General features: G+C 39.6%; 1 protein-coding gene and 1 long non-coding RNA gene across 5 annotated transcripts in view; one reads left to right on the top strand and one right to left on the bottom strand.

Annotated features, from left to right (window-relative positions):
* LOC123976224 (F-actin-uncapping protein LRRC16A) overlaps nucleotides 1-27,408 on the top strand; it is a 40,076-nt gene extending 12,668 nt beyond the window's left edge. The window contains exons 4-39 of one of the 3 annotated variants that reach the window (XM_046058185.1): nucleotides 5,115-5,174; nucleotides 5,496-5,617; nucleotides 7,263-7,360; nucleotides 7,453-7,523; nucleotides 7,659-7,732; nucleotides 7,972-8,047; nucleotides 8,264-8,352; nucleotides 8,670-8,764; nucleotides 9,206-9,292; nucleotides 9,383-9,486; nucleotides 9,567-9,644; nucleotides 9,914-9,990; nucleotides 10,166-10,270; nucleotides 10,708-10,777; nucleotides 10,911-10,992; nucleotides 11,086-11,185; nucleotides 11,383-11,437; nucleotides 11,546-11,718; nucleotides 12,009-12,077; nucleotides 12,217-12,310; nucleotides 12,704-12,802; nucleotides 12,882-13,010; nucleotides 13,276-13,398; nucleotides 13,504-13,679; nucleotides 15,363-15,450; nucleotides 15,537-15,704; nucleotides 15,892-15,958; nucleotides 17,039-17,292; nucleotides 17,817-17,920; nucleotides 18,148-18,646; nucleotides 19,519-19,561; nucleotides 19,825-20,025; nucleotides 20,175-20,312; nucleotides 20,959-21,069; nucleotides 23,990-24,139; nucleotides 24,926-27,408. In XM_046058185.1, the coding sequence (XP_045914141.1) occupies nucleotides 5,115-5,174; nucleotides 5,496-5,617; nucleotides 7,263-7,360; nucleotides 7,453-7,523; nucleotides 7,659-7,732; nucleotides 7,972-8,047; nucleotides 8,264-8,352; nucleotides 8,670-8,764; nucleotides 9,206-9,292; nucleotides 9,383-9,486; nucleotides 9,567-9,644; nucleotides 9,914-9,990; nucleotides 10,166-10,270; nucleotides 10,708-10,777; nucleotides 10,911-10,992; nucleotides 11,086-11,185; nucleotides 11,383-11,437; nucleotides 11,546-11,718; nucleotides 12,009-12,077; nucleotides 12,217-12,310; nucleotides 12,704-12,802; nucleotides 12,882-13,010; nucleotides 13,276-13,398; nucleotides 13,504-13,679; nucleotides 15,363-15,450; nucleotides 15,537-15,704; nucleotides 15,892-15,958; nucleotides 17,039-17,292; nucleotides 17,817-17,920; nucleotides 18,148-18,646; nucleotides 19,519-19,561; nucleotides 19,825-20,025; nucleotides 20,175-20,312; nucleotides 20,959-21,069; nucleotides 23,990-24,139; nucleotides 24,926-25,050 (4,254 nt within the window). In that variant the 3' untranslated portion in view covers nucleotides 25,051-27,408. Of the gene's footprint in view, nucleotides 1-5,105; nucleotides 5,175-5,495; nucleotides 5,618-7,258; nucleotides 7,361-7,452; nucleotides 7,524-7,658; nucleotides 7,733-7,971; nucleotides 8,048-8,263; nucleotides 8,353-8,669; nucleotides 8,765-9,205; nucleotides 9,293-9,382; nucleotides 9,487-9,566; nucleotides 9,645-9,913; nucleotides 9,991-10,165; nucleotides 10,271-10,707; nucleotides 10,778-10,910; nucleotides 10,993-11,085; nucleotides 11,186-11,382; nucleotides 11,438-11,545; nucleotides 11,719-12,008; nucleotides 12,078-12,216; nucleotides 12,311-12,703; nucleotides 12,803-12,881; nucleotides 13,011-13,275; nucleotides 13,399-13,503; nucleotides 13,680-15,362; nucleotides 15,451-15,536; nucleotides 15,705-15,891; nucleotides 15,959-17,038; nucleotides 17,293-17,816; nucleotides 17,921-18,147; nucleotides 18,647-19,518; nucleotides 19,562-19,824; nucleotides 20,026-20,174; nucleotides 20,313-20,958; nucleotides 21,070-23,989; nucleotides 24,140-24,925 lie in introns of those variants that run through there. The other 2 variants (XM_046058187.1, XM_046058186.1) reach the window with 2 other exon arrangements.
* LOC123976231 lies at nucleotides 5,053-6,350 on the bottom strand. Of its 2 annotated transcripts, none has more exons than XR_006826290.1 (3): nucleotides 6,196-6,350; nucleotides 5,379-5,613; nucleotides 5,053-5,179 (listed from the first exon to the last, which is right to left on the bottom strand). It is a non-coding gene; the product is annotated as an uncharacterized LOC123976231 (long non-coding RNA). The 2 variants fall into 2 exon arrangements; XR_006826289.1 differs by having other exon boundaries at nucleotides 5,438-5,613; nucleotides 6,196-6,349.
* Nucleotides 27,409-27,830: the final 422 nt, after the last annotated feature.

Below are 27,830 nucleotides of genomic sequence, written 5' to 3'. Positions count from 1 at the left end.
TCTCTCTCTCTCTCATACTCTCTCTCTCTCTCTCTCTCAGGCTCTCATACTCTCTCTCTCTCTCTCTCTCTCAGGCTCTCATGCTCTCTCTCTCTCTCTCATACTCTCTCTCTCTCTCTCTCTCTCTCTCTCTCTCTCAGGCTCTCTTGCTCTCTCTCTATGTCTCTCTAACCGGATGTAAACACCTCCCACCATATGCAGACATCTGATAGTTTTACCCACAATGCAGCTGTGAGAACACACTCTGTGGGAAAGGAAAACAGTGACAGGAAGAAAAGTTCAACCTGGAGGGCCAGAGAGAGAGAGAGAGAGAGAGAGAGAAAAACGTGCTTGAAACAGTAAAAACAAACCTTTTTCATGAAAACTGTAAATTGTAAAGTGCAGAATAATGAAAATAGTGACACTTTATTTAATAAAACTTTTACAACAGGATAAGAAGTTAAGTCTACCCTATTTGTACAAGATGTAATAACATACACCATAACAAAAAAACATTTACTATTAGACTGAAGCCAGATCTCGTGAATGTCCTAGTTTTAAGCGTCATAAACTGCTTTAGAAATTGTGGGTTATAAGAGTTTTTAAAATTGCTGATGCTGTTTACTTTTTCTCAGCCTCTAATGGTTCCCTGGTAACCCTCCAGGATTTCTTGGCTTCTTACTAATAAGTCTGTGAATCACACCAGACAACATATAAATAAGTGGGAAAGTCTGATTCAGAGTGAAACCAGGCTCTGGAGTTTGTTAAATCTGAAACTAACTCCTCTTCCCCTGCAAAAAATAGAATTTCCTGGCCATAAAGTGTCATTTCATTTTCTATTTAAATTTTCTTTAAGGTTCCAACCATATTGGCTTTGAAATGATCCTTGGCGGCAGTGAGAAATCACCGTTGAGCCACGTTGCAAAACAATAGAAGACATTTTGGGACTAGAAAACTTTGAGTTAATCGCAGTTCTGTAGATGTTTATCTCAAGTCCAAATTATATGTCTGAATGCGCATGGCTATGAGGGTGCATACACCCAATATGCTACTATATACTGTTTGTTTTTGGACTTTATACCCCCCTTTAGTTGCAAATTAAACTACATTTTTGAGTAAATTCAAGATAATAACAAACGTTTTGGAAAAATCATCAGATGGAAACAGATTGAGATATTGTGCAATAATGTAGGCTAAACCTTGCTGCTCCAACTAGTACTGAGTTAAAAGTCTGGAGAGCTTAATTACACAGAAATTATAACGTAAAGTCAGTAAAATGAACTGATTTCTTTATCTCTTCTACATAGTCTCATTGGATGTACTAGTGTAAATTAAAGTTTAGATTTTGAAAAAGTTCCTTAAACAGGAACGCTACTTCAGTTTCCTAAAAGCCACCAGATCTCTAGAAATTGTGGTTTTTGAGGGTTGATGAGTTATGAAATGACCCCATACTATTGAGACTCATTTCTCTGCTCTATAGAAATGATCAGCCGTGTTTTCTTCAGCGTTTTTTTTTTTATGTGCATGTTCAAGTATCTCAGCTGTTTCCGCTGTCAGCGACTTTCCAGATATTCCCATAATATGTGGAGACATGGCTGGTAGCAGTTTGCCCGCTAGAGACACAGTCTCTCCATTTTTCTATGATCAATGGTCCTCAGGTCCACGCCACTGGTTTGGAACACATACGTCTTGTTTATTACAGCCATGTGTAAGTCAACTATTGCAGTGTCTAAGCTTGCCGTAGTTCTGTCTCCAAACGTTTTGCACTGCTTTGCAACCTTTTCGGGTTGAACGACAAGTTTCCTTGCAACGTTGTGCAACGGGCTTCGAGGTACGTTTACTTCTGTTTGGTGGGCGTGTAACAGGTGTTACCCAATCAGCTGTTTGTAAACACAAACCTTGTGTTGTGTTGACAAACTTTACACAACAGGGTTTTCAAGGAACCAGGAAGGAACGTTTTGTCGCCGCAGAACTCGCCCCTGGTTTATTCGCTCCAAACCAGCTGATGAAAACACACCTATTTCGCATTTACCTTTTATTTTATTTTTTTTTGCGACATTTCAAAAGTCTGCTTAAAATTTGCATGACAATTAGGTGGAAACATGGCTATTGATTAACTTTAGGAAACACTTTGCCTGTCAACAGCCATGGGGCCTTGCAGTTTATTTAAAAAATTTTATTTATATACACAATATGTTGCACACAATGAATACAGCGACACTCACACATGAAACTTAGATAACCCTTGAATAAAATCTCTTGAACTCCATCTGCCAGCTGACCCCTGATCTGTTGTTCTAAAGTGGGCCAGTGTTTTTTTCTTCCAGCTCTGTGTGTTTGTGTGTGTGTGTGTGTGAGAGAAAGTGAAACAGAGGGAGGTTTGTTCCTCAGTGTGTGTGCTATCCGGGCAGAGAGAGAAAAAAAGACAATGGAGGAATCTAACAGCTGGCAAGGAAAGGAGGGGAGGGGGCACTCTTTCTCTATGCCCCTCGCCCTCACTCTCTTTCTGTTTCACGCTCTCACTCACACTTTTTTTTTCTAGCAGAAACAGTAAATAAAAGACCAACTTTATATCTACACCCTCTTCTTTCCTCTTTCTCAAACTTTTTTTGTCTTTTAACTTTATCTCACAATCTATTATTTACTCTCTTATTCCATCTTTCACTTTCTTTTTAATAATCCCCCTCTTGCTGCCTCTCCCTGACTTTGTTTTTCTCCCTTTTTCCCCTCCTTTTCACTTGCTCTTTTGGCAGCAAGTTAAAAGTCCCCTCTCTCTCTCTCTCTCTCTCTCTCTCTCTCTCTCTCTCTCTCTCTCTCTCTCTCTCTCTCTCTCTCTCTCTCTCTCTCTCTCTCTCTCTCTCTCTCTGTGAGGTTGTGAGTCCAGACATTTGTTCTGCAGACTATTTGTAGCTTGTGTTTTTACATTCCTTATTTTTCCTTATGCCCTGGGTTTGTTCAGGTTGTTGTTATAATAATAATAATAATAACCAGCTTCAAGAGACAACTCTGTTAGATTGAGCCTGCAGACTTTGATGTTACAAGTTCATCACAACTGTGTGTCATGGAGGAGCATTGGAGAGATTTTTATAGTAGATAGTGTTATTGATAATATAGATATTATACGCTTTTAAGGTGAATACTCTGTAAGGGAAACATGTTTCCACAGTCAGCTGTCTTGTCTTAATCTCTCATCTTTACCACAAAACTCCAAAGCGTGTTGAAGCTCGACAAGTCAACCTGAGCAGTATTTTACTTAGCTAGCTGGCAGCAGGCTTTTTTAGCAGAGATGTTGATTTTAAAAGAAGACTTTCTAACTTTAGAAGCACATAATAATCTTAATTTTACAGTAAAATTTATAAGCATTTGTTAATTTATTTCAATCCACACAGGTGTTTAGTCGCTACAGGTCTTGTATGACCAGTAGCATATGATGGCTAGTGTTAGATAATGTTAGCATTTTGCTGGATAATAGATTTTTCTTCAGTTAGCTGACTTTGTGACTCTTCTTTACTTGTACCACTGTTAAACTGCGTTTAAACATTTACCATAATCCTGTAATTGTCAGTTAAAGCCACATTGGCTGTTCAGCAATAGTAACTTTCTGAAGGTTTGCTTGATTAAAAAAACAGGGTCAAACGTGTGCAAACACTTGAATATTCCAGCCATATGTTATAGTTGAACACCTCGTTCTTTCCACCAGATGTTGAACCTTCTGCAGAGATTTGCTTTCATTTAGCCACAAGCGCATCAGTGACATCCAACACTGATGTTGGGTGATATGATTTTGGTGTTTCAGTTCATCGCAGAGGTGTTTGATGGGGTTGAGTTTAGGGCTCTCTGCAGGCCAGTCAAGGTATTCCACACCAACTGGGAAGATCTTCATGGAGCTGACATTGTCATGTTGAAACAGGAAAAGGCAAAACTTAAAGTGTTGCTTTATAGTTGAAAGCATACTATTCTCTAAAACATCAATGTATGCTGGAGTATTAAGCTTTCCCTTCATTGGAAGGACCAAAAGTATGTGTGTCCATGTTCATTAGAAATGTTGGCCAGTCAGATGTCCTAACAAAGCAGTTATGGCTGGCTGCAACCTTCAGCCCTATTAAATTCAGTTGTTGTTCTGAAGTACAGCTGTGTGCTCAAATACCAAACAACCAATGTCATCTCCGCTTCTCCAGTGAATTTTTCTTTTCTTCTTTTACTTTGATGTGTCAAATAAAGGCATGAACTAGATCCTGATCGCAAAATGAGGTTTGCAGTATCATCAGCTGATATGAGCTAATTGCAGATATATCGGTGTTTGTAACAGCTGATAAATGACAATTATAAAAGAAACGGAGAGACGGAAGTCGGATCCTTTGGTAAGAGTGTTGTTGTTGCATAGTTTGTCCACCGAAGGGCACTCTGCAACTTCCCCACTGGCAACACACAAGTTTGGAAAGCCAAAAATCCACCACCAAACACAGTAATCAGCTGACATGATCAGCTTTTGTTCAAAGTACTATTTCTAACAATAAAAGTTTATTTTTAAACTGCTTTGTGTTGTTATCTCAGTGAGGTCACAAATAAAGAATAATCTTTGTTTATGTTGTGTGATATATTGGAAAATCGTATTTTTAAAATCATCAAAATTGATATCAGTCTTGAAAATCCCATATCGGTCGGCCTCTAACGTGAACCCAAAAACCCTGTTTATATTTGTGTCCTTATATTGTGTCCTGTTTGTGGAAAAAAGCTTCACATTGTTGAAATGAATGTACTGTGTAATGGAACACAAGCTTCATACATTAAAAACCAATACAGTTAAGAGTGTGTGCATCCAGTTAGTAAAAGATTTTACATTCACGCTGTCTGGTTAACGTTTCCTGGGAAAATCCTCTGGTTCTCAGGAGAAGGCAAATTAACCAGTTTAGGTTTTTGGAGATCAAGCTCTCCTTTGGGACACATTACTTTTCATTTGTGATTTGTTGAAGCAAAAAAAAAACAAAACAACGACACAAAAAGCCAACAGGCTGTTTGCCCAAAACAACATGTTCCCCTTCTAAATGCTTCTTTAAATAAGATTTCGAAATACAAGATTAACTTGAAATGTTTATTGTTGAATTTCATAATATGTCTTGTCTGGCTTGCTTCAGGTTGAAAACTCCTTCAGCTACCTGGATATCCAGGGAATCAGCAGCAACAAGCCCACTCAGGTAGCCTACACACACACACACACACACACACACACACACACACACACACACCGCATTATTGTGCATCACATTTATGACATACAAACACACCTGGACTTAACAGTTTGAACCGCCATTTGTTTGACACTGCTTCTGCTTCTCTTTGGTGGTGGTCTTTTTAGAACAGGTAAATTAATAAGAATAATTAGTTCCAGCTTAACTCACCTGCTCAGTCTATTTAATGGAAACGAAATTATAATGACTGCATGGATGCATTTCTTCACCTTAACGGCACTCCTAGTTGTTCATTTCATGTTCCTTTGCATATGTCGCCCCCTGCAGTTGGTGTTGGAGTTCGAGCGCGGTCCATGGAGCCTCCTGCTGGGCTCAGTGGAGGAAGTGGACGAGGTGATCGCCTACATCGGCAGCTGTCTGCACCAGATCTGCCCCGCCGGCTCACCTGTGTAGGTACCAAGTAAGAGGAAGGAGACAGGGAGCACGTCAGTGGCTCTCAGAGGGTTGACAGAACAGAATAATCAAACTGTTTACACTGGCCTTTAAATGTTTATTAAGAGACTAGGTATACTTTAACATCATGTGCATTCTTAAAGATAAAATTGAAAGTTAAAGTAGTTGTTTAATGGTAAAGAAAGATGATATGACTTGTGAGGAATGTGTACAAGTGTGAGGACCAATGTGAAAAATGATTATTGTTACGTCCCGGTGGCATCCAGGGGATGTGAGACTAAATTTGAATTCCCGGGGTGGAAAGTCAAGCAGGCGACACAGGTTCAAGTTTTAACAGTAAAGTTTATTATTATCGGGCAGCAAAACAGAAAGCGATCTCCACTGGAGATGATTAGGGAATAAACCAAAACAGTCTGGAGGCAAAAATAGGGGACTTAATAATTACAACAAAAAGTATGAGGGGGTGTCTGCGAAATAACAAAAAGAAACAAGTTAGTAGCCTACATAACAATCAACTGTCTGTGTCAAGAGCCTGCTTGAAAAAAAACCACCTCCAAACCAAACCAGAGCTCACCAGAGTCTAACCGGACCATATCACCTGCACCTTGACGCAGCAGGAGAGCGCCGGCGGGCAGCTCACAGTTGATCCAGCCGCCACCGCAGCAGGAGCTCGCTGCTTTCCACTGTGGAGCACAGCACAGCACACATGGCGACACACTCCCGATCAACTTTTCCATCCTCGAGGGCTCCTTATTTCTGCAGCTGATTAGCGACAACCAGCTGCAGCCGCGAGAATGACGTCACGGTACCGGCACATACCTGGAGAGAGAGAAAGAGAGAAAGAGAGAGGGAATACAGACCGCAAACACTAACCCCAACACAGGACCTCACGGGACATAACAGTTATGTTTTGGTGAAAAGTGGGAATTTGAGGAAGTGAAAACATTAGCAAAAATAAATAATTGAACAAATAAAAAAACATTTTTTTGGGGGCATTAGTAAGGTAAATTGTAACTTGTTTACTGTTACGTTTGATGTCATATAAGTTGTGTGTTTTCAGAAGGGCATGTAATCAGCGGAAGCTTCGTTTTTTTACAATATGGTTTTGTTGTTTACTATTATTTTGCCTGGTCATATGTTTGATTATTTACAGATAGAAATACATTTTTAAAAAACTAATGGTTTTATTTTATTTAATTAATTATATTTTTTATTATCAGGGATAGTTCATACTTGCTTAAATAAAGAGCTGAATTCATTATTAGTCTACCAACAGAAAATAAGTCTGCAGCATTTTGAAAATCGCTTTTCATAAGCTAAAATATCCAACCCCTTGAGAGTTTGTCAGTTTTTCAACAAATTATACACTTGATTGATTGAGCAAGACAATACATCTGTGTAATGATCGATCATGAAAATGGTTAAGAATAAGCTGTTCCTTGTTGGTTGCTGCCCTATTGATTCTGATTCCCTGCTTCTTTGTCTTTTTATTTGTGTTGGATACAGTTTTGTGTTTTCAGTTTGTGCATGGAAAGTTTCTCCTCTTAGATTTAGGTCATTATTAGAAGATGTTATTAGATGTTTCTCTTTTTTTTCCCTTATCCCCTGTTCTCTTCCTCCCTCTCTCTCTCTGTAAGGAAGAAAGATGATGAGGAAGTTGAGTTTGAAGCCCCCAGAGAGGACGGCGGCACTTCGGGCCATCTGGGAGGAACAGAGCTCCGCAGATCTGGGACCCTGCGGTAAATCAGCTTTAAAATGTGAAAAATAAGTGCAGTCAAATGTTTGTAGTGTCTGTTTTTAAGTGTTAAAAGTTGTGTCTTGACTCTTTCAGGCGGTTTTTCTCATCAGTACTGGTGTGTGTCTGATTACCTGGGTCTGCCGTACAGAGAGGAGGTCCAGTGGGTCGGTGCTGCGTCTTTTTCTTTTTTCTTTTATTTCTGTTTTCATATACGTTGTTATGTTTCCTTTTTTTGTTTTACGAAGAAGCTTTGTTTTTCTGTCTGCCTTCTCACCTGTTGTCATCTTCACCTCCTTCAGGATGTGGACACCATCTATCTCACTCAGGACACCAGAGAGCTCAACTTGCAGGACTTTATTCACCTGGAGAACAGGTACGTACACTGGGCAGCACCATTGTGTATAGTTTGTGTGACTTGCACATTATACACGTACATCTAGTTACATTATGTTTTTTTGAATCAGTGTTGTTTTGTATTTTGTTTTTTTGGATTTGGATGTCACACTTTTTGAAAACGTAAAGTTTATTCTTTTTGTCACTCCTGAGAATATCATGGCTGACAGCTGTTTCTGTAAGCTTTTTTTGTTTGTTTTTGTTTTTTCCCCCGTGCAGGGATCTGGTAACGATCATCGCAGTTTTGGAGTACAACCAGTGGTTCACTAAACTCTCTGCCAAAGACTACAAACTGGTAACATTGATACAAACAACTGTACACCTCGTTGTCTGTTGTTTTATATAAAAAAAAATTTAATAAAATAAATTTCCAAGTAGAAACTATTTGATGTCAGCAGATGGAAGTGAACTACGACCTCCAATAGCTGAAACAAAAACCATCGGAAATAAAATAAATATTTAAGACCTGTGTTTTTGTGTGTGTGTGTGTGTGCGTGTTTCTGCCTTCCAGTCAACAGATGTGTGCGACCAGATCCTCAGAGTGGTGGCTCGATCCAGCCGGCTAGAAGAGCTGGTGCTGGACAACGCTGGACTTAGAAGGTCAGAGGTCAAATAATAGAACCGGTGTTCTGGTCGGTGATCTGATTCTTAGTATTTACACTTACAGTAAGGGTAAATAAACTGTTTGCTAAAGTCCATTTAGGATATCAAATGTTTGTACAGTCATGAAAAATCTGGAAAAGTCAGGGAATTTGAAAATGGTATGGAAAAAAATAAAAATGTTTGTGAACCTTGAATGTATGTTTTTTTTTTTTAGCTTGTTGATTGTGCGTGCAGAGAGGTGAGATGTTATAAACGTCACATACTCGCTAAACCAGGTCACTGATTGTGACATTTTATTTGTCTTTCTCCATCAGTGATTTTGCTCAGAAACTGGCCATCGCTCTGTCGCACAACCCCGCCTCCACGCTACACACACTCAACCTGAGCAACAACTCACTGGAGGACAAAGGTTAAAACATTTGCCCTCATACACACACACATGCACATATATATGCACACACACACACACACACACACACATCCTGTACTCTGTTTTCATTGTGTAAACAGGTTGTGGCATGAAAAAATGGGTTATCTATGTGTCCTTAAAAGTTTTAAAACAGATGCAGAGAAGATATTCCTCATTATATGACACATTGATATATAGTTTTCAATGGTTTCTTCCTTAAAATACAAAATATTTGATTCTCATTCACATCCACTTTTCTAAAGTTAGAAATAATTTCCATTGACAAGCTGTGTAATTATTGCTCCTCTAATCATTTCTTGTTGAATAAATTTTATTAAAAGTATCTCTAATGGTTTACATTTTGGCTTTCTGAAACATGCAGATACTCTGGCTGTGTTCAACTTTAAAATAACTTCAATGACTGTTTGTCATTTTCTGCAGGTGTTTTTGTTCTAAGTGCTCAACTTGCCAAACTGCCCATGGGTCTTAAGTCCCTGAACCTCTCCAGAACCTCCATGTCTCCTAAAGGTAAACGCTCAGAAAAATCAAAGATGTAGTAATGCTTCATTAGTGTCCTGAATTATTTATTCAGGAGAAAATGTTTGTCATTTTTCGCAGGTGTGAACAGCCTCTGTCAGGCTCTCTGTGCCAACCCAGCTGTCACCTCCACCCTTACACACCTCGACCTGTCGGGAAACTCTCTCAGAGGCGACGACCTGCCGGTACCCCACAGATTTTCAGAAAACACTGATGTTGTTCAATGTTTGTGTGGATGTCTAATGTGTTTTTGTTTTCTGCACAGAATCTGCACAACTTCCTGAGTCACTCGAACTGCCTGGAGACTCTGGATCTGTCCAACAGTGACTGCTCTCTGGAGCAGGTAAACAGGGCTCATACGAAAACAAAAATACATAAACTCTTTCAAGACTTTGAGGTGCTGAAATACATGATTAACAGCCTCTTTCTAATAACCAATGGTTTTCTTTTACAGATCATAGTAAAGGAAGTAATAACAAGTTAATATTCCTCACAGTAGTGCTCTTCATATTCTGTAAAATGTTAAGTTGAGCTGAGCCTGTTTTTAGCTTAGTAGATTTTTTAAGCAGTTTCAGCCTCTTTTGCTTAAGTTCAGTTTTGTGTTTTTTTTAGGTGTGTGCGTCTCTGCTCAAAGGATCTTTGAAGCATCTTTCTGTCCTCAACATGTCAAAGACGGTCTTCTCTCAAAGGTCAGATATTAAACTCGCAACCATCCTTGTGCAGACCACTTGTGAGCTTAGTACAAATGTGAAGTGAAAAGTACTATTACTTTTTCAACATACCATTGGCTTAACTTTTCAGTCCCAGAGGCTACGTTCACTTATCATCAATGATTTTAACATGTCTGTCCTCACATTCACACAGGAAGTGTAAAGAAATCCCTTCCACCTTTAAGCAGTTCTTCAGCTGTGCTCAGGCTCTGAGCTCGGTCAGTCTGTCGGGGACCAGACTGCCTCTGGAGGCTCTGAAGTAAGAAAAGATCCACTGAAACGCACAGCAGTAAAACAGTGTTTTAGTTTTCAGGTTCACTTCCTGTAGTCTAAAACAGAATCAGAGTGTGTTAGATTGCAACACATTTATAGTTTTGGCTCAAACTATGAAGTATGAGAAAGTTTCATGACTTGATAGATTTTATAGCATACGGATATTATAGCAGTTAGCTCATTAAATCGAGTTGCCATTTTGCATGATTCTTCAAGTCATACAAGGGGAAAAACATGGAAAGGAAACACGGATTAAGAGAAGAAAAACTAAAACAATGCAGCCATGAGTCAGAGTAACAGGACTTACTTTTTTCCTACCTTTTAGTTTTTCGAAAATATTAAATATCAAGCTCAAGCAATGACCCTGCTTTCTGAAAGCTGTTGTTACACTGACTGATGAGTCAATGGCTTTTCTGTCTGCAGAGCATTGTTGTTGGGGCTCGGCTGCAACCCGAACCTCAGTGACGTGTCTCTGGATCTCAGTTGCTGTGAGGTAAAACTGACATTTCAACATAAATATATTATAAATCTGTTTAAATCCATGCAAAGGTAGAAAATGAAGAAGCACATAGACAAAACCTTTAAGTATCTATTGAGCCGTATTTCTGACCCTCTTTTGCACTCAGCTGCGTTCAGGAGGCTCCCAGATCTTAGAGGGTTGTGTTGCTGAAATTCCCAACATCTCCAGTCTGGACATTTCTGACAATGGTATGCAAGACATTTTATACTTTGAACAGCTCTGATGGCGCTGTATTGACTTTGATCATGGCCTGGTTAATGTTTCTGTGCTGCTTTGCTCAGGTCTGGACATGGATCTGACCACCCTGCTGGTCTGGCTGGCCAAGAACCGCTCCATCAGACACCTGTCACTGGGAAAAAACTTCAACAACATCAAGTCCAAGTGGGTGACAAAGTGACAGCAAGTACTGTATAATATTCCGCCACTCCAGCTGTATTAGTTTATATTAAAGAATTAGCAATTAATAATAAATGAAAGACAAATATTAATGCAGTGGTGGTTGTTGCCGTGTCATGTCTTTATTTAGTTACTCAATACACAGTTACACACGTTTTAATTGTCTGCTGATGTTTCTTCAGAAATGTGGCTCATGTCCTGAACAACCTCGTTCACATGATTCAAGAGGAGGAATCAGTGAGTGAAGCCTTTCAACATCCTGTTAAATCTTTTAGTGTTTCTCGTAAACGGATGAACTTTCTGTCAACTTTCCTGTAAAATCTTTTTTTTTTTTTTTTCCTGCAGCCGCTGACCTCGCTGTCCCTGGCTGATTCCAAGCTGAAGGCCGACATCTCCATCGTCCTCAATGCACTGGGCAGCAACACCTCTCTGACCAAACTGGACATCAGTGGAAATGCCATGGGAGACATGGGGGCCAAGATGCTGGCCAAAGCCCTGCAGATCAACACCAAACTCAGGTAAAATAGGAGAAATTATCATTTTTCACCAAAAGTTTGGGAGCTGTGTCGGGTTGTCAGAGAACTCTGCAAAGAGATGGCAAGGGATGATAAAAGGATAAAACATTGATGAGTTCAGCTCTCTTAGGAGAAAGTGATATTTAGGTGTAGAAAGAGGCCTACAATATAATTTTAAAGAGAATGTAGTGTGAACTTTGTTGAAATGTTAACAAATTAGAATGCTTAGTTTCATATGGTCACTAAGCACCAATGTAACATCCTGATTAAATAACTTGTATATGTGTCTACAGGACAGTAGTGTGGGACAGAAACAACATCAGCCCTCAGGGTCTACAGGACGTCGCTGCTGCTTTGGAGAAGTAAGTATGAAGCAGTCTGTGAAGGTATTTTTCGTTCGAGTCAAAGAAGCTGTTGTTTCATGCTTTAAGCTCTAGCCTGACTATGTACTAGTATTGAGGTATAAGTCATGTTAATTCTCTTTTTTTATCTCCCCTTCAGAAACTATACCATTCGTTTCATGCCTGTTCCCATCATGGATGCTGCTCAGGCACTGAAGGCGAGCCCAGAGAAGACAGAGGATGCCTTACTAAAGGTTGTTTTAGTTTTTTTTACGTATGGGTCAATGTAGATTTTTGCAGTTTTGTAAATCAGAATCAAAAGGAGCTTTATTGCCAAGTAGTGTTTTACACATACAAGCAATTTGCTTTGATGATAAGGTGCTACACGTAGACAAACAGTTGACATAAATAAATGTAGAAATATATAAATATGGAATAGACGATAAAGTTATATAAGAATATTAAAAAGAATAGAGAAAAATAATTTGACTATTTGCAGAGAGAGAACAACATGCAAATATTTACATGTGCAATATTCCAGGTTTGTTATGTATGTTATATTTGTTATAAAGAGTACTCTATAACCTTCACTGGATTGTATTAAAAGTATTACATTTCTGAAAGTAATTTTGTGTTTGGTGATGCAGATGGAGCAGTACCTGCTGAGGAACCATGAGACGCGTAAATACCTCCAGGAGCAGGCGTACAGGCTGCAGCAGGGAATAGTCACCACCACCACACAACAGGCAGGCACAGCAACACACAAACAGATTTAATTAACATAGTACTTTTGACTGACTGACCTCTAACCTCTCTGTGATGCAGATGATGGACATGATGTGTGTGAAGGTGCAGGACCACCTGAACTCTCTGAGGTTCACAGAGATCAACTCAGTCCAAGAGGACATGAAGGTGGCGCAGAACCTCATGAAAGATGCCCGGAACTCCAAGACAGTAAGAAGACCTGCCTCTTTTGAATATATTTGAACACCAATGACAACCTCGTGTAACGCCTGCTGTAGCCTTACAACAATAATTTCACATGTTTTCGATTTAGAGCAGTAAGCTTGCTAATTAAAGGAGAACTAAACTAGAGATTTAACCCATCCTCTTCCACTAAAATGTTTAAAATACAACTTGAGTTCAAGCTAAATAGACATTTATTCTCTTTTCTCTCTTTTCTCTTTCTCCCCCTTTCCCATAATCTCTGCACCTTCAGCTGCTCCCCAACCTGTACCACCTGAGGGGAGGGGGGTCTTTGGGAACATATGTTGGCGCCATTCAGGACAAACTGGAGTCGATGGCTGGAGAGGTGTCCAGAGTGATGGACGAACAGCTGCAGGTACTGAAATGAACTCACTGAGATGCTGTTTTTACGTACTCTAACAGCAACATGCAGTGTTCTACGCGTGAAGTTTGAACTGTACTACTAACCCGTCCTCCCCAGACAATGCTGGTGTCCATGGTGGACTCTGCTGAGGGTCTGTGTCCTCACGTGATGAAGAGGAGCAGCCTTCGCCAAGAGCTGCTGAAGGCTGGATCGGGGAGAATGACCATTCCTCTCGGCTTCGTCACCAACACGCTGCTGGAGCAGTCCGGGGTCGACATCATCAACAAGATCAGGTCTGATCTGGTGTGTGTGTGTGTTTACAGGGTTAGCTTAGCTTAAGCATCATCAGGTCTTTGGTTATTGAGTTGTAAGGTGTTGCCCTTATCTTACAGAGATCAGAATGGTTTCCAGGAGAACAAGTCCAGTATTAAGATACTGCAGCTGACGTATGGTTTTAAAATTGAAAAATATGATGATGTTCTTTCCAGATATCAATACATGATTCCTCCCAAAGGATTCAGCAGCATGTTTTGCTAACTTAACATGAGTAAAAAACATCAGCTATGGTCAAGTTCAGTTTATACCAGAGGTCTTGGTATTTTTGGTGGTTTAGGTATTCGAACTATATGATAACTATTTTACAGATAGACCCACCCACGAAAGTAAATAATTGACATGAGCCAGAGTGGATCTGAAGGAAATGAGCACCACTGATCAAACAATCTTAACTGAATAATTACTTGAACTTGACTTGCGCTTGCAACAGAACAGAGTCTTGAAAAGTGGTTGCTAGTGTTGTGGTAATCGAGACCAGTCTTGATCTCGAGACCGAACCACTTTTTGCTGGTCTTGGTCTCGTCTCGGACTCGACCACATTTGCGCTCGGTCTTGTCTCGGTCTCAGACATTGAGGACTCAGGATTTTATTTCAAGACCATTCAAGACCATAACATTGGGAATATCAATAAATTGCTTGTGCATTGTCTGATTTATTTGTTAACATCCTAACTTTGATTGGATGTAAAGCTTCAAATGTAACCAGTAACCCTAATTAAAAATGTGTTGACAATTGTCACCCCTCCCCACGAGTGTAAGCATGGAAAAGGAGTGTTTAAAAAAAGATGCTTACAATGACATGCTATCAATCGCTGTCAAGAGCGTGCCAAACCACCAGGCGGCAATTTGACCCTAACCGTAAAGCCATGTTGGACAGTCAGAGCCTAACAAAATTGTACACAAAGCAGGCAGTGGCGAACAATCTGACATCAAACGCAGCAGATAGCGGCGCGCACTCTGACATCGCAAGGCAAGAACTCCGGTTTTACTGTCTACTGTCGTCAGCGCATCATCAGGACCCACATGGGGAAATCAAATTGACAGAACGTTTCTGATCTTTATCGCAAAGAGCTCAAGGAGAAATAAGTTATTGCAAGCATGATGAGTAATATTAGACCGCAAATTACGCATGGCTTATACAGATCAAAGATCGCTGAACACATGTCACAGAGTTTGATGTTGATGTTATTTCTGTTTAGTTGACCTTGTGTTGTTACTATCCTGCTTTATAAGTGCTTTATCAATAAACCTGCACCCATGTATAAGCATGCAAGAGCCCTGACGTGCACATGTATGTGACATTTGGGAGCAACAGTCATCTGTTAAACGTTATGCTGCCATCATCTGTGATTTGTCTGTAAGCATTGAATGTGAATTGCTTTTGTGAAACGGGCTTCAGTCCGACAGAAGATGTAAACAATCAAGTCAGGACCTGGGTATGAGATGTGGTTTGGGTCAGATCGGGTCCTACTGTGGATCTGCCTGAATGCCTCTAGTTAACACTGAACACTAAAACAGCACCTGTAAACAAGACACTGGCAGGTACCCCATTATTTGGACACATCATCTTGGTCAGTTGGAGATGTTGAAAACTAAATGTAATTTTCTGATCTGTGTTGTGTCTTATTCATGTTTTGTCAGTGAAGTGAAGCTGAGCATGGCATCGCTTCTGTCTGATCGCATCGTGGATGAGATCCTGGAGTCTCTGTCCAGATCCCAGCATACTCTGGTTAGTGTCCTCTCTGCTCGTCTGTCTGTCTTTTTGTCTGTTTTTCTGTCCACTCATCCCTCCCTCCTTCCTCCTTTTGTCTCCAGGCCGACCATCTGATCAAGAAGCCACAGCCTCTGCTGCATCAGGACCACCCGATTGAGACGGAGGTTCTGGATGAGATTGTTCTGCAACCAGAGAACCACAACCAGGAACAGAAGGAAAGCCTTGACTGGAACCAGAAACATGAGCTAGAGGATATGGACACCTGCATGGTTGGAAAATACAAAACAACTGAAACTCTTTAGACCAGTTTCTGTACAGATAAAGACATTGTTTCAGCAGAAAAGTTTAGCGCACATTGATACACTCAGAAGCAAAATAGAGATATTTTCAAAGTCTGCTGTAAAACCAACACATCTCCTCCAGCCATCTAGAATTATTTCTTCTTCTTCTCTTTAGATGAATCCTAAATCAAAGAGGAAGAGTATTCTGGTCAGGATGCTGCGCCCCGTCTCTGTGGCATTTGGTGAGTGACAGTCTTAACGTGACATAAAGTTACTTCAGGTGGCAGCTACTTTAAGAACTATAGACACAGTAAGAATACTGCCCTTTTCCTGCTCAAACTTGCATTATGGTGTCTGTTACATGTAAGTTTCATTCCTCTCTGCTGTTTACACTTGTTCTACAGCTAAATGGCTGTGGATGTTTTTATGTCAAATTTGACATGTCATTTTGTTCTTCCTCTGTAAACGGAGCGTCTAAGGAGACGATGTTGAACCCGTGACAAAGAATATTTTTATATGCAGTTATTGTTAATTACAAAGTCAAAAATGTACAGTCTGTGTGTCGTAGAGTAGAGTCCACACTGTATATTCAAGTGGTCCGGTTGGTAAAAGTAGGAGAGAAAAACGGATTCCCGACAGACGCCCTACCATTTATATAAAAGCAGTTCTCTGTGCAGAAGCCATTGATGTAGCCATGATATTTGATAATCCAGGATGAACGTGCAGAAACAGTTAAACTGAAGGTTTTTTGAGGATTATTATGTTACATCAGATTGTTCTGGAGTACACAGAGAACATCTACGGGATTTAATAGATACTAAGCCTTGTGGCTACATAGACAGTACAGACCACAACATCCAATGAGTGCCTTCTGTTGCTAGCATCAAAGAAACGATGCAGGGCTTACCTGAACTCCTGGTGAGTTTGACTCACCCCCAGTAGCGTCACCTCCCTCGAGCTGGGTGGTGGAGCAAGACCTGGCTTTCTCTGCTCCCTCACCAACCGTGCAGAAGCTAATCCAAAAATGCTTCAGGGATGAAGGTTAACATACCTTCAAAAGAAAGAAGTTTCTCGCTATTACGCATCATGGTGACTTTTTTACAGTTGTGCTTTCTTCCTGCCCTGCTGTCTTTCTCGGACAGGCTCATATTAGATAAGAGACCTTTTTTCTTGATGTTCAATACATGATCAATAGGACACGGACTACCTACATGTGGCCATGGCAAGATTCTCAGTTTTTAGAGATCTTGTAGGTTAATTCCTGGATTCCATCATTGGTCGTTAACTTTCTCGCATGGCTTTACTTTCTGTTTGCCTAACAGAGCAGGAGTTTGACCTGGACAAGGCTCTGGAAGAGGTTCCTATCCACGTTGAGGACCCCCCCATTCCTCCATCTCCTTCACAGCCATTGGACAGAATGTCGGCCTACTACAGCGACCTCCCGCCTCCTCCTACTCCACTGGACACAAATACTGTCTGTTTGGGTGAGCTGCCGCCTGTGGAGCACAAGACACTGGAGAACTGCACCAAACACCGTCCAAAGCCAAAGAAGAGGACAAAACCCAGCCGACCACATGTAGGTTTCCGTCAGGGAGCAATGCAAAATTAATTTAATTTGTTTGTTTGTTCTTTGTTCAGTGCTAGCATCAGCATAGATTTATAATTTGTTTATTCAAAACTATTGTTAAATTTAGTGTTAAATAATGTATCATTGTGTAATTTGATTATTTTGGTTGTATTTCAGGGATTTTATGTGTGTATATAATTAATAATAAATTAATAAATAATAATAAATTAATTAATTTAATAATTAATTAATTAATGAAAGAAACCATCACTTCATGGTATCACAATAATACCTTTAAATATCTGTATCAGTACTTGTAGTCTTAACCTTGGTATTGTTGGGAACAAATTTGGGTTATTCCACATTTCTAGACCCTTGACACTATGATTTTTCAAAAACTTGCAATGATAGAGATGGTGCTGCTTACTCTGCTGCTGAGGTTGTTATAGCTCCCCCAGATAAGATTACTCGCTAAATACCTTAAATGTAATTGTGTCTCCTCTCTTTTTCTCTCTGTCTCTGTTGTTTTTCAGCTGGAAGCCGCACCAGAAGGGGCAGAGCAGAACAGCATCATGGGAAAGCTGGACGAGGGCTTAGAGGACTTCTTCTCCAAGAAAGTCATTAAACTCAGCTTCAGGTGAGGGTCAAGCTTTAAACTGAAACTATTGTTGACTAAAGTTTTTTTTCTTAAATGTTGATGTGCACACAATAATGTAAAAACACAGAATTTCTCAACAGTCTTCTCAGTTTTCATCTACACACCCTTTGATGTCCTTTGTTTATAAGACAACGCTGTAAATTAGATGGCATCAGATGTTTTCTCACAATGTGAAACCTTTTGACTTTTGTTTGGATCGTCTCTAGACTTTCCTCTGTGAGAGGTCCATCCTCCAGCGTGCAGGAAGCAGCAGATAAGAAACGTGAATCCAGGAAGAGCGGTTTCTTTAACCTTATCAAATCCAGGACGTCCCGCTCAGAGAAGAGCCACGGAGCCGCCTCCGTCACTCCACCCCACCCTGCCTCCTCCACCAATACTCCACACCATTCATCTATTAGCCCAGTGACTGAGGAACCAACGCCTCCATCCCCCACTCCGCCTGTGAAAAACCCCGCCCCTGAGGTGGGGCCCCATCAGGAGCTGCAACGGGCTAAATCCTCAGATCGCACGGAGTCTGAGATGGAGGTCCCTCTGACTGCAGCTGAACCCGCTGAGGAGGAGAAGGAGAAGAAGAATGTGGAGAAGAAGGAGAACCTGGAGAAGAAAGAGAAACCCCACAATCCTCGCCACATTGGGGTTCCTGTGATGGGCATGGACCTGCTGGCTGAGATGAAGGCCAGACAGGAGAGAATGGCTGTAAAGAAGGTGGGTGGAGCCCATGCATCGATATTTATGTTGGGACCCTTTTGACTTTATACAGCAGGATGAAAGCACATTTTTAACAATAGAAAAAAGGGTGCCTTTGTAGTCTAGCAAGCTATAGTTGCTATTTTCCTGGCATTGTGTCAGTTCCCATTGCAACAGTGAAACATTTGGTGTTAACAAAGGCGCAAACTTTCAGGTCAATATTTATATTTCATACAAAGGATCTGCTTTACTGTGATACTGATACCTTGCTGTGGGGCTTTGCTGGAAATTGACAAAGAATGATCGATAGGATCGTATCAATAAAAGTTTTACAGGGGAAGTCATGTAGTTCTTAGATAGGCCATTACATCTCCCATCTCTGTTTGTATACATGAAGTTGAACTCCCTTTTTTACGTCCACTGATTTGAGATATCAGCTGGAGAAACATGCTTTGATGAGTACACATTAGATTGTCCCATGGACAGCACGTCTGGTTTTCAGAGTTAAGGAGGCAAACTGCCTCTAGAGAAGTGCTTGCACAGAACCTGGTTCTATACTTTTCTGCCTTTTTAGGAGAAGGGAGGGAGTGAAAAACATGGTCAGCCAAATGAGAGGAATCCTGTAGTCCCTTTTTTTTCCTCATGGTGTATATTTCAGAACAAATTAACAGAGACACCAGGGACATAAAAACTAACAAAAGCAAGGATCTTATATCCCATATTTGTGTTGTCATTCCTCATCATCTCTCTCTTTCTCAGATACATTCTTTGAACTGTAATCAATTTAGTAGGTCATGTGCTGATGAAAACGTAGGTTAACTCAAGTCAGAAGAATATGTAAAGTCTTTTGTCTTTATTATAATAAAAGCTTGTTGTTTGTCTGTTGTCAGTCTGCGTCACCATCCGTGCAGGACAAGGTGGACGGTAACAAAGGTGAGTTTTTTTAATTACCGTGTTACCTGTGCACCTATGTTGGATTTTCTAGAGATGCTTAGATGGTTTAACGCTGCAGTTTCATCACATATATGTTGAAAACGTGTGTGTTTTGACTGACTTTGACTCCACTTTACTCCAGTGTCAGATTTGTATATAATATTTAACCCACAATAATTCCACTTCAGTAGTACAAGTACTAAATCAGTAATCTTTTAAAATTAGACCATGACTCCTCAACTATCTCCGTCATTTTCCCGTAGCCAAGTCAGACGTCCATCCCGTTGCCCCAAGAGACGCTGATGAGCCCAAACCAGAGCTGACTCCCAGGTCGAAACTGCCCTGTGTCGCCTCCAAACCACCACCAACCCAGCCCGCCAAAGTCCAGCTGGCAGCCCACACCTCTGGGCCCCTCACTCCTGCCAGTCCCACCAGTCCAAGGCCGAGCAGCACCCACGTCTCCGGTAGGCAACAATTACTAGAGAAATTACAAAAGACTGGACATCAGACAGACATGAAAAGCTGTATCTTACCAAAAGCAGTAGTTTAATTCATACATATGTGTATTTGTATTGAGAATCAGTTTATTGTTTCATTGATCCCTGTTTCTCAGATGGCTCTGCTGAGGCTCCAGCAGGCAGCTCGTCTGCCAAAGCACCAGTTCCTGCTCTTCGCCTGACTAGGACGCTGTCAGAGCAGGAGAGAGGGAGCGCTGGCAGCAACCCTGCAGGACCCCTGTCGCCACAGGACGGTGGGTATCTAAAAAAGGCAAAAAAAAAAAAAGTATTGTAAGATAACATCCCAAGAATTTTAAATTTATTAAAACAAACTACAACATACAGCAGCCACACTGTGTATCAAAATACATTTAGAATACTAAAAATACTTTTCCAAGGTATCATGAAATCACTTTCTATCTATCGGCCTATTTGTTCTGTCCCTTCACCAGTACACTGACTCAGTTGATCAGATGGACAATGCTAGAGAACAACAACTTTTCTTTGCCTAATTAGTCCATAAATCTGACATATGCAGCCAGTTAACAGATCAAATATTCACATTTCCCAGTGATCATCTAGAAGGTTAGTTTTAAAGTAAACAACAGTTTAACGTTTAACTAGCAGTTTGGTCAACTGACTGAAATGCTTTATTTTTATTTTTCCATGCTCAATCAATGAAAACTTAACATAAGAAGGACGTAGCAAGCTAACTTTAACTGTGAGGGCTCCTACTCTTAACAGCAGCTGTTAACAGTTGTTGCACTTTAACAGTGCTTAACACTATTATAGATGTATCTTACATTCATTTTATTCCTTTAAGTGATTCTTATCCAAAACAGGATTTAGCATTATTTGACCCCATTTTATATATACTACACTTTTCTGGTCACAAAACAGTCTCGTCTGCCAAAGGACCACTTCCTGCTCTTCGCCTGACGAGGGCGATGTCAGAGCAGGGGAGAGAGAGCACCAGCAGCAACCCTGCAGGACCCCTGTCGCCACATGACGGTTGGTATCTCAGTTTGACCTTTATTAACCGGGCATTAGTAGGAGTATTAGAAACTCAATAGTTTATATTGAAAGAATTTTAATAAAGAACAAGGAACTCATTGACAATTAGAAGAATCAGATGACGACTGATTGTATTGTCACAAGTGTTGTCGTGTCAGTTTTAGACGAAACCAGTACTTGAAGGATTGGTAGTTTGTAGTACCAGGGTAAAATGTTTCCAAAATATGTAAAATTTTGGGGCACCCTGGTGGTCAAGTGGTTAAGATGCACACCACACAGTATAACAACACCATTCCTGGTTCGATTGTGGCACGGAAACTTTGTTTCATCTCTGCTCTCTCTATGAAATAAAGGCACTAAGTTTCAAATTCAGACCTGATCCTGTTTATTTTGCCTGCAGTGATTAACATCATAACTGATTGATTCGTGTCCTGACGAAGGAACCCAGTCATATTTCTTTATGTTTAAGTGCCTTCTATGGTATGTTTTACCATGTGACTTGTGTCATTTTGGTGCTGTACTTTCATGTCATTCAATGCCTTCCATAATTACAAGCTACTGATCCATTTCCTTTTACACTATATGCCAGAGCAGTTTTAGCATGCTCTGATGATGATGATGATGATGATAAGATGGCGGTAGGAAAAGAACAAGAAAAGGAGTAGATATGAAGTCTTGGTTTTCTCTTTCTGTATCAATCCCAAGTTGCAAAGAAAACTCCCGCACATTGTCCAACACAACGTTTAGGTGCTAGACCTTCATCAGGCAAATGATGTTACATACTGAGAAGCCATCTTTTGTAGGAGGTGACTTGTTTGTCTACACCAATCACCCGCTTCCTCATGAAATAAGGCACCAATTACAAAACATTCATTCACATTTCCACAATTAAGGATCAAGCTCAAGCTTACATGTGTGTCTCTCTCTATGGTGACAATACTGTATCGTTCCAGAGTGATCTACACTAGATGGATCTCGATTTCTGTGTAATGAATGTATCAAAAGAAAGTAATAATGAAATGCATTCATAGACAGATGTGTTCACAGATCTTGCTGGTGCTTTATACATCAGTAGATAAATAGAGGAAATAGCATAATAAACACGACATGGGACCACACAATAGATTCAAAAGGCAATAATTTCACACTTGAATAATTTAAGTGTTAAGTAACGATGTAATTTATATTAAAAAGTAGGAAAAGAGAAAAGAGTCATCACCATAAATGTTGCCTAAAAATCTCTACATGATTAAATAGGTGCAGCAAACACATCAAGGCGTCAATAATAATAATAACTTGAGGCAACAGTGAATACATATATAAATGGACACAATCAACAGGACACAATAGTTAATGGTCCTGATAATATATGTGCATATTCGTACATATCCAGGACTATTTAGGGCTGGACTGGGAATCCCTCAGGTGAATCTTCAGTAACAAAGCATATAAAGACAATAATTGGGGAAAAAATGTTCAGAATCACAAGAAAATGTTAAGCATGTATCAATCCCAACAACGCAAAATGGTTGCTGGCAGCCATCATTTTTGGGCCTATCAAAGATATTCCTTCATTTATTCAAAAAAATTAACCACAGTGAAAAGTAAACACTGTTCATGTCTGTAACAATCCTTGACACAAATATTAATTATTTCTTTATTTTGCCACATGCCAGCATTTTATTGAGAATAAAATGTTTCTGTAATATGTTTTTACTCTGTGTATTTATTTATTTTTTTCACGTTCACAAAACAGTATAGGGCGAAAACTGAAAGAAATAATGCATCTGCAGAGTCCACAAACACTGAAAAGAGGATATTTAAACAAGTGAGAAGATAATAGCCTTGGTTGCTGGGATATTTCCCTCTTATAGGTTATTTTTCTTAATGAATGATGATGAAGGTTGCATGACTCAGTGCTCTGTGTTAGCCGGAGCATAGCTGAAAATACAACACTCAATTTAACAGGTGACAACTTGTTTAATGAATGCTTCCAAGGCCATATTTGACGCCTCCACACACCACACACAGTACATCTGAAGCAAAGGTCCTAGCCTGTACTTGACATGTCCAAGTGTCAGTGTGTGTGTGTGATTTTGTAGTTTTAACACTCGACTTGTGTAATTAACTCTTACAGGAACTCTGTATTTTTCCTTAAAACAGCATTTCTTCTATGTAATCAAAAAGACAAGTCGTCTTTTGTCGTGCAAGACGATATGTGTTTTTAAAATCAAAGAGACGAGGAGAAAAGGTCATTTACGCATTTTAGTCTTTTATTATACACTCACTGCTGATGAGCTGTGACGATGTGTATTTGAGTTAACAAATTGTTAAGAATGTCCTTTGCTCTAAGGCACTGCAGTTACATGGTCACATCTGCAACAGAAAAGGAAAGTTTATTGTAAAACATTGTGAAAAATCTTTGTTTTCCAGTATGACAGCATGGATTCTGGCTTGGTGTTTCATCCTAGTTAATAGTTTTGAACGAAAAATAAAAAAATACAAAATTGAAGATGAACATTCAGACAAGACCACAAAAAAATATAGATCAAGAGTATATTTCCAAACTGATTTGTATAAATTTAGCCACAATAATAAGATTAAGTTTATCATGAAAAGTCAGAGGATCCAGTCCTTTAAACTAACGTACCTCATTTTAAAAACAGAAACAGAATTTATTCTCTCTCCTTCAGTCTAAAAGAGTAGGAATCATACATTTATGGTCTATTTTAGCACCCATGTTGCATTATAACCTGAACATTGCATGTATTCTAATAGATGTATTGTTTTGTGTGATTTAGATTTATTACTTTCTGTCAGTGTCCGTTAATCCCAGGTCCACAAAAGGGAACAAATTACTCAGTCAGGCAAACTGAGCGTATTCTTAATAATGTTTTTATTTTTTCTTTGCATGCAGTTGAGTTGGATGGTGATGCGTTCGAGCCGCCCAGTGCAGAGGCTGAACCTGGTGCCGGTGGCAGACAGTGGTCGTCTCTAAAGAGATCAGCCAGTCCTCTTGCTGTGAAGGGGGACGACCGAGAGCGAACCAAGTCCCTCCCCGCCTACGGTTAGGCTAACCATAGTTGTGTCCATCTAATACATCCTCTTTCAGTCTCCGCGTGTCTCTGCATTTTCCTTCTTTCATAAAATATATACTTTGAATGTTACAGTCTTCCAGTTACAGTTAGGTGGCAAAAATATACTTTCGGTGTCCTGTCTGGAATCTCCGCTAATGTTTGAGTTGAAGGCAACAGATCCTTTTTTAAAGGGGATGTGCTTTAGTTAAACTTCAGCCTTCTGTGAATATTGTTATAGTGTAAAATGCTTTAGGCACTATTAAAGTGCCTTATGTGTCTAATAAAAAGGAGAAACTCATCCTATTGTTTAAGTATGCATTACGTAGAGGCAAAGAAAGAGTCTACAGCTGTCCAAAACTAAATTTACTTCTCCTAGAGTCTAGAGTTTAATCTTCTTTTTTGTTTGCCTAGTTTAAGGGTTTATGTGTGAGTTGTATACTGCATTAGTTTTCCTATTTTGTAGGTCTAACTTTACTTTCCTAGTTCTGTCTGTCTGTCTGTCTGCCTGTAGTTTTCCGTTTCTAGATCAAACATTAGTTTTGAGGTTCCTGTTTCCAGGATTTGAAGTGTTCATAGTTTATATTAATCCAATATTACTGTTCATAATTAAAGTCCAACTTTTACTGTTGTTATTGTAAGGGTCTTGCATTACTTTTCCTTTGATGGTCTTACTTTAATTTCCTAGTTAGACAAGAAAACATCTTTCATTGTTTTAGTCCACCTGTTTCCCTTATTGACTTTCTCCATCTGTATTTTCGCTCTCTCTCTCTCTTCAGTGAAGCCTCTGCCTCTGGCAGACACAGATCTCAGTCCAGCTGAGGAGAAGATTCCATCTCTGGCCGCTGATATCAAGTCTGACCACAAATCCGAGGATGACTCCGACGACACTCCGTCCGTCTGATACCAGATGTTTACAATCTCTCAAATCATTCTCCACTATACTCTACACCAGACGAGCTTTAAGGTCAATCACATACATACGTTCAAAAGCAGGGACAGTGTAATTTCTGTCTGTTTTTTTTTTTCACTATTCCTGGTGAGGCACATGTAAGTGGAGGGAACACTGTTAAGTGTTATTCACGTGTCATGTTGTGACCAGTGGAGCTTTCTGGATGAGTCCCAGCTGTTGGCCATATGGACGCCAAAACAGCTCCATTACCGTCTCTGTCAACAGCTCTAATAGGACCATAAAGAGCAGACCAGATGGATTTTATCTGGTGCAGAGACAATCTGGAGTTGCTTAGATAACAAGGTCCAGCTATAAAAAGCTCAGTTAGTCCAAAGCACTGAGGAGAATGAGTCTGACTGTCTCAGTAGGTCCAGATTGAAGCAGATTGATTTTACTGTATTACTGTTCTGCAGGTGAACTATAGCTGATAAGTGACGTCTCCCAGCGTGTCCTCTGGAGATATGACTATAAATATAAACAACTTCCGAAGTCTTTTCCAAGTCTTTTATTCATTCACTCCTTGTCATAAAAAGTAAACTTATCCTCAAATTTAAAAATGCCAAAGACATTGAGGAACAAGAAAGTGTTACAAACCCAAGAGAGTTCAAGCTCTCTGCTGCTGTGGCCAGAGTGAACGTAAAGACTGATTCAAGCTGAAACAAATGAGTCGGATCTTTGTTTTACCAAATTTTTATGTTAATAATAATAATAATAATAATAGTGTGTGTGACTGCTAATGATGGCGACCTTAAAACTTCTGAAGGTTTTAATACATTTCTAGGAAACAGGTGATGGGAAATGTTACCTTGACCGTGCATTGGAATTGGCTGTATGTATAAAAAAATCCATATATAATACTGTCATATCTTTTAATTTTATTAAATATAAAGCAAATCGTTTTTTGTTGTTGATATTGCTTGCCTGGGTTTTGCGGGGTTGCTTTTGTAACATTCAAGTCATCTGCTTTTTCTGCAGCTTTCAAGGCTAAAAAGGCTAGTAAGTGGGCCTTGATTTAAGATTATTTTGTCAAACTACTATTTCCAAAATCAAGAACACATTTTAGTTTCAGTTCTACAGAAATTTCTTACACTGTAAAAAAATGCTTAATCTGAATTCTCCCCTCAAAACTTGTAACCTCTTGAAACAACCAAACATGTTTCCTACAAGTTAAGATTATTCCTCTTGTTCCTGTTACAGATAATCTTAATTCTGGTTGTTGAAATGAGTCTTGTTATGTTTCTTGAAGACAGAATAAGATTGTTGTTACAAATTCTACAAATTTCTTGACGGAGGATCACTAGAACTACTCAGTTGTTGAAATAAAGTAAAATCAAGATTTCTACAGTGTAGAATCAGAACTGCCGATTTAAAAACAAAACAAACAAAAAAACTTGCTTAAGTTAAATGTTGTGTTCTTGTCATTCGAACTTGTAAATATCGTTCATGTCAACATCCACAACAGAACAGCTCTGTTCCGATATATCCTCATCGGTGCCGTTCAGCGCCAGGAAAGGCAAATGTCCTTCATTTAGACCTAATTTAATGGATATGTTGCTTTATTGTCGGAGTACTGTATTTTTAAATCTTACAGGTCCAACTCAGCAACCATTCAGGCGTCTTGAGTTGTCTGGTGACATGACCGTGTGTGCAAGTCGTTAACATGGGAATCCTTCCCGTAGCTACAGTCCATCCGTGATGTGCACACTGCAGAAACCTCAGTGGGTGGAGACAAAAAGAAGCATTTCCATTGTGGCTCCACCCACTGAGATGTAATTTAATCAATTAAATTATTTCTTTGCAATAAAAATACTGTGGTTTTCTTTCCACACTTTTCAACATAAGTCAGTTTCTATTTCCTCAGATTCATATTTAACATCTAACTCTGCTCTCAACACTGCTGCTGTATCCTCACCTTTACACACGGCTTATTACATACTGATTTCTATTACGCATGTACTGCTGCACTTACCCATGCAATATGTATCCGTGTAAATATGTAAATATGTACTAACATTCCTGTGGGTTCTGTTTATAAGATAAATGGGGTTTATATCCTTTTTATGCTGTATTATGATCAGCGAAACATGCTGTTGAATCTGCATGGATTTCCATTTATGATACATGGTGATGGTTTTCATTTTATGGGAAAATATTTTTGTCATTCATTTTGAAAAATTCAGCTTTTAAAAAAAATCTTTTATAAATAATGTGTTTTATTGTTTACATGCTAGTGGACCTACAAGCCTAGAAATGTGACATCATATTTCTGTATTTGTATGTTTATACCAATAAATTCTGATTTACTGTTCAGACTCTCTCCCTTTCTCTCTCCCTCTCTCTCTCTCTCTCTCTCCCCCCTCTTCATATACAAGCTGTTGAATCCCTCTTCAGTCTCATTTTGCTGAATTCAGGAGACGCCTGAAGGTGAAATCAGAATAGATTTTAGTTCAGTGGATAACCGATCGTCTCTGAGAACCTACTGAACATCTCTGGAAGTAGTTCTTCCCTTTGTTGTTTTCCCTTTGGTTTGTTGTCAAAGGATCTCTGGACTGGTCTTCAGCACCATGGACAGTGCCTTGGACAGCCTAGACGCTGCAGGTTTCTTACAGATCTGGCAACATTTCGACGTAGATGGTAAGAAGAGAAAAGTTTATTTAGTAGCTCCAGTATATAGACTGAGTAAATTAAGGGATTTAATAAACCTGTCACAAATGTACAAGCAGGTAATGAAT

This window comes from Micropterus dolomieu, linkage group LG09, assembly GCF_021292245.1.
Source record: "Micropterus dolomieu isolate WLL.071019.BEF.003 ecotype Adirondacks linkage group LG09, ASM2129224v1, whole genome shotgun sequence".
Lineage (NCBI taxonomy): Eukaryota > Metazoa > Chordata > Actinopteri > Centrarchiformes > Centrarchidae > Micropterus > Micropterus dolomieu.
Note: the sequence above shows the minus strand (reverse complement) of the source record. Positions and strands in the feature narration are given on the sequence as shown.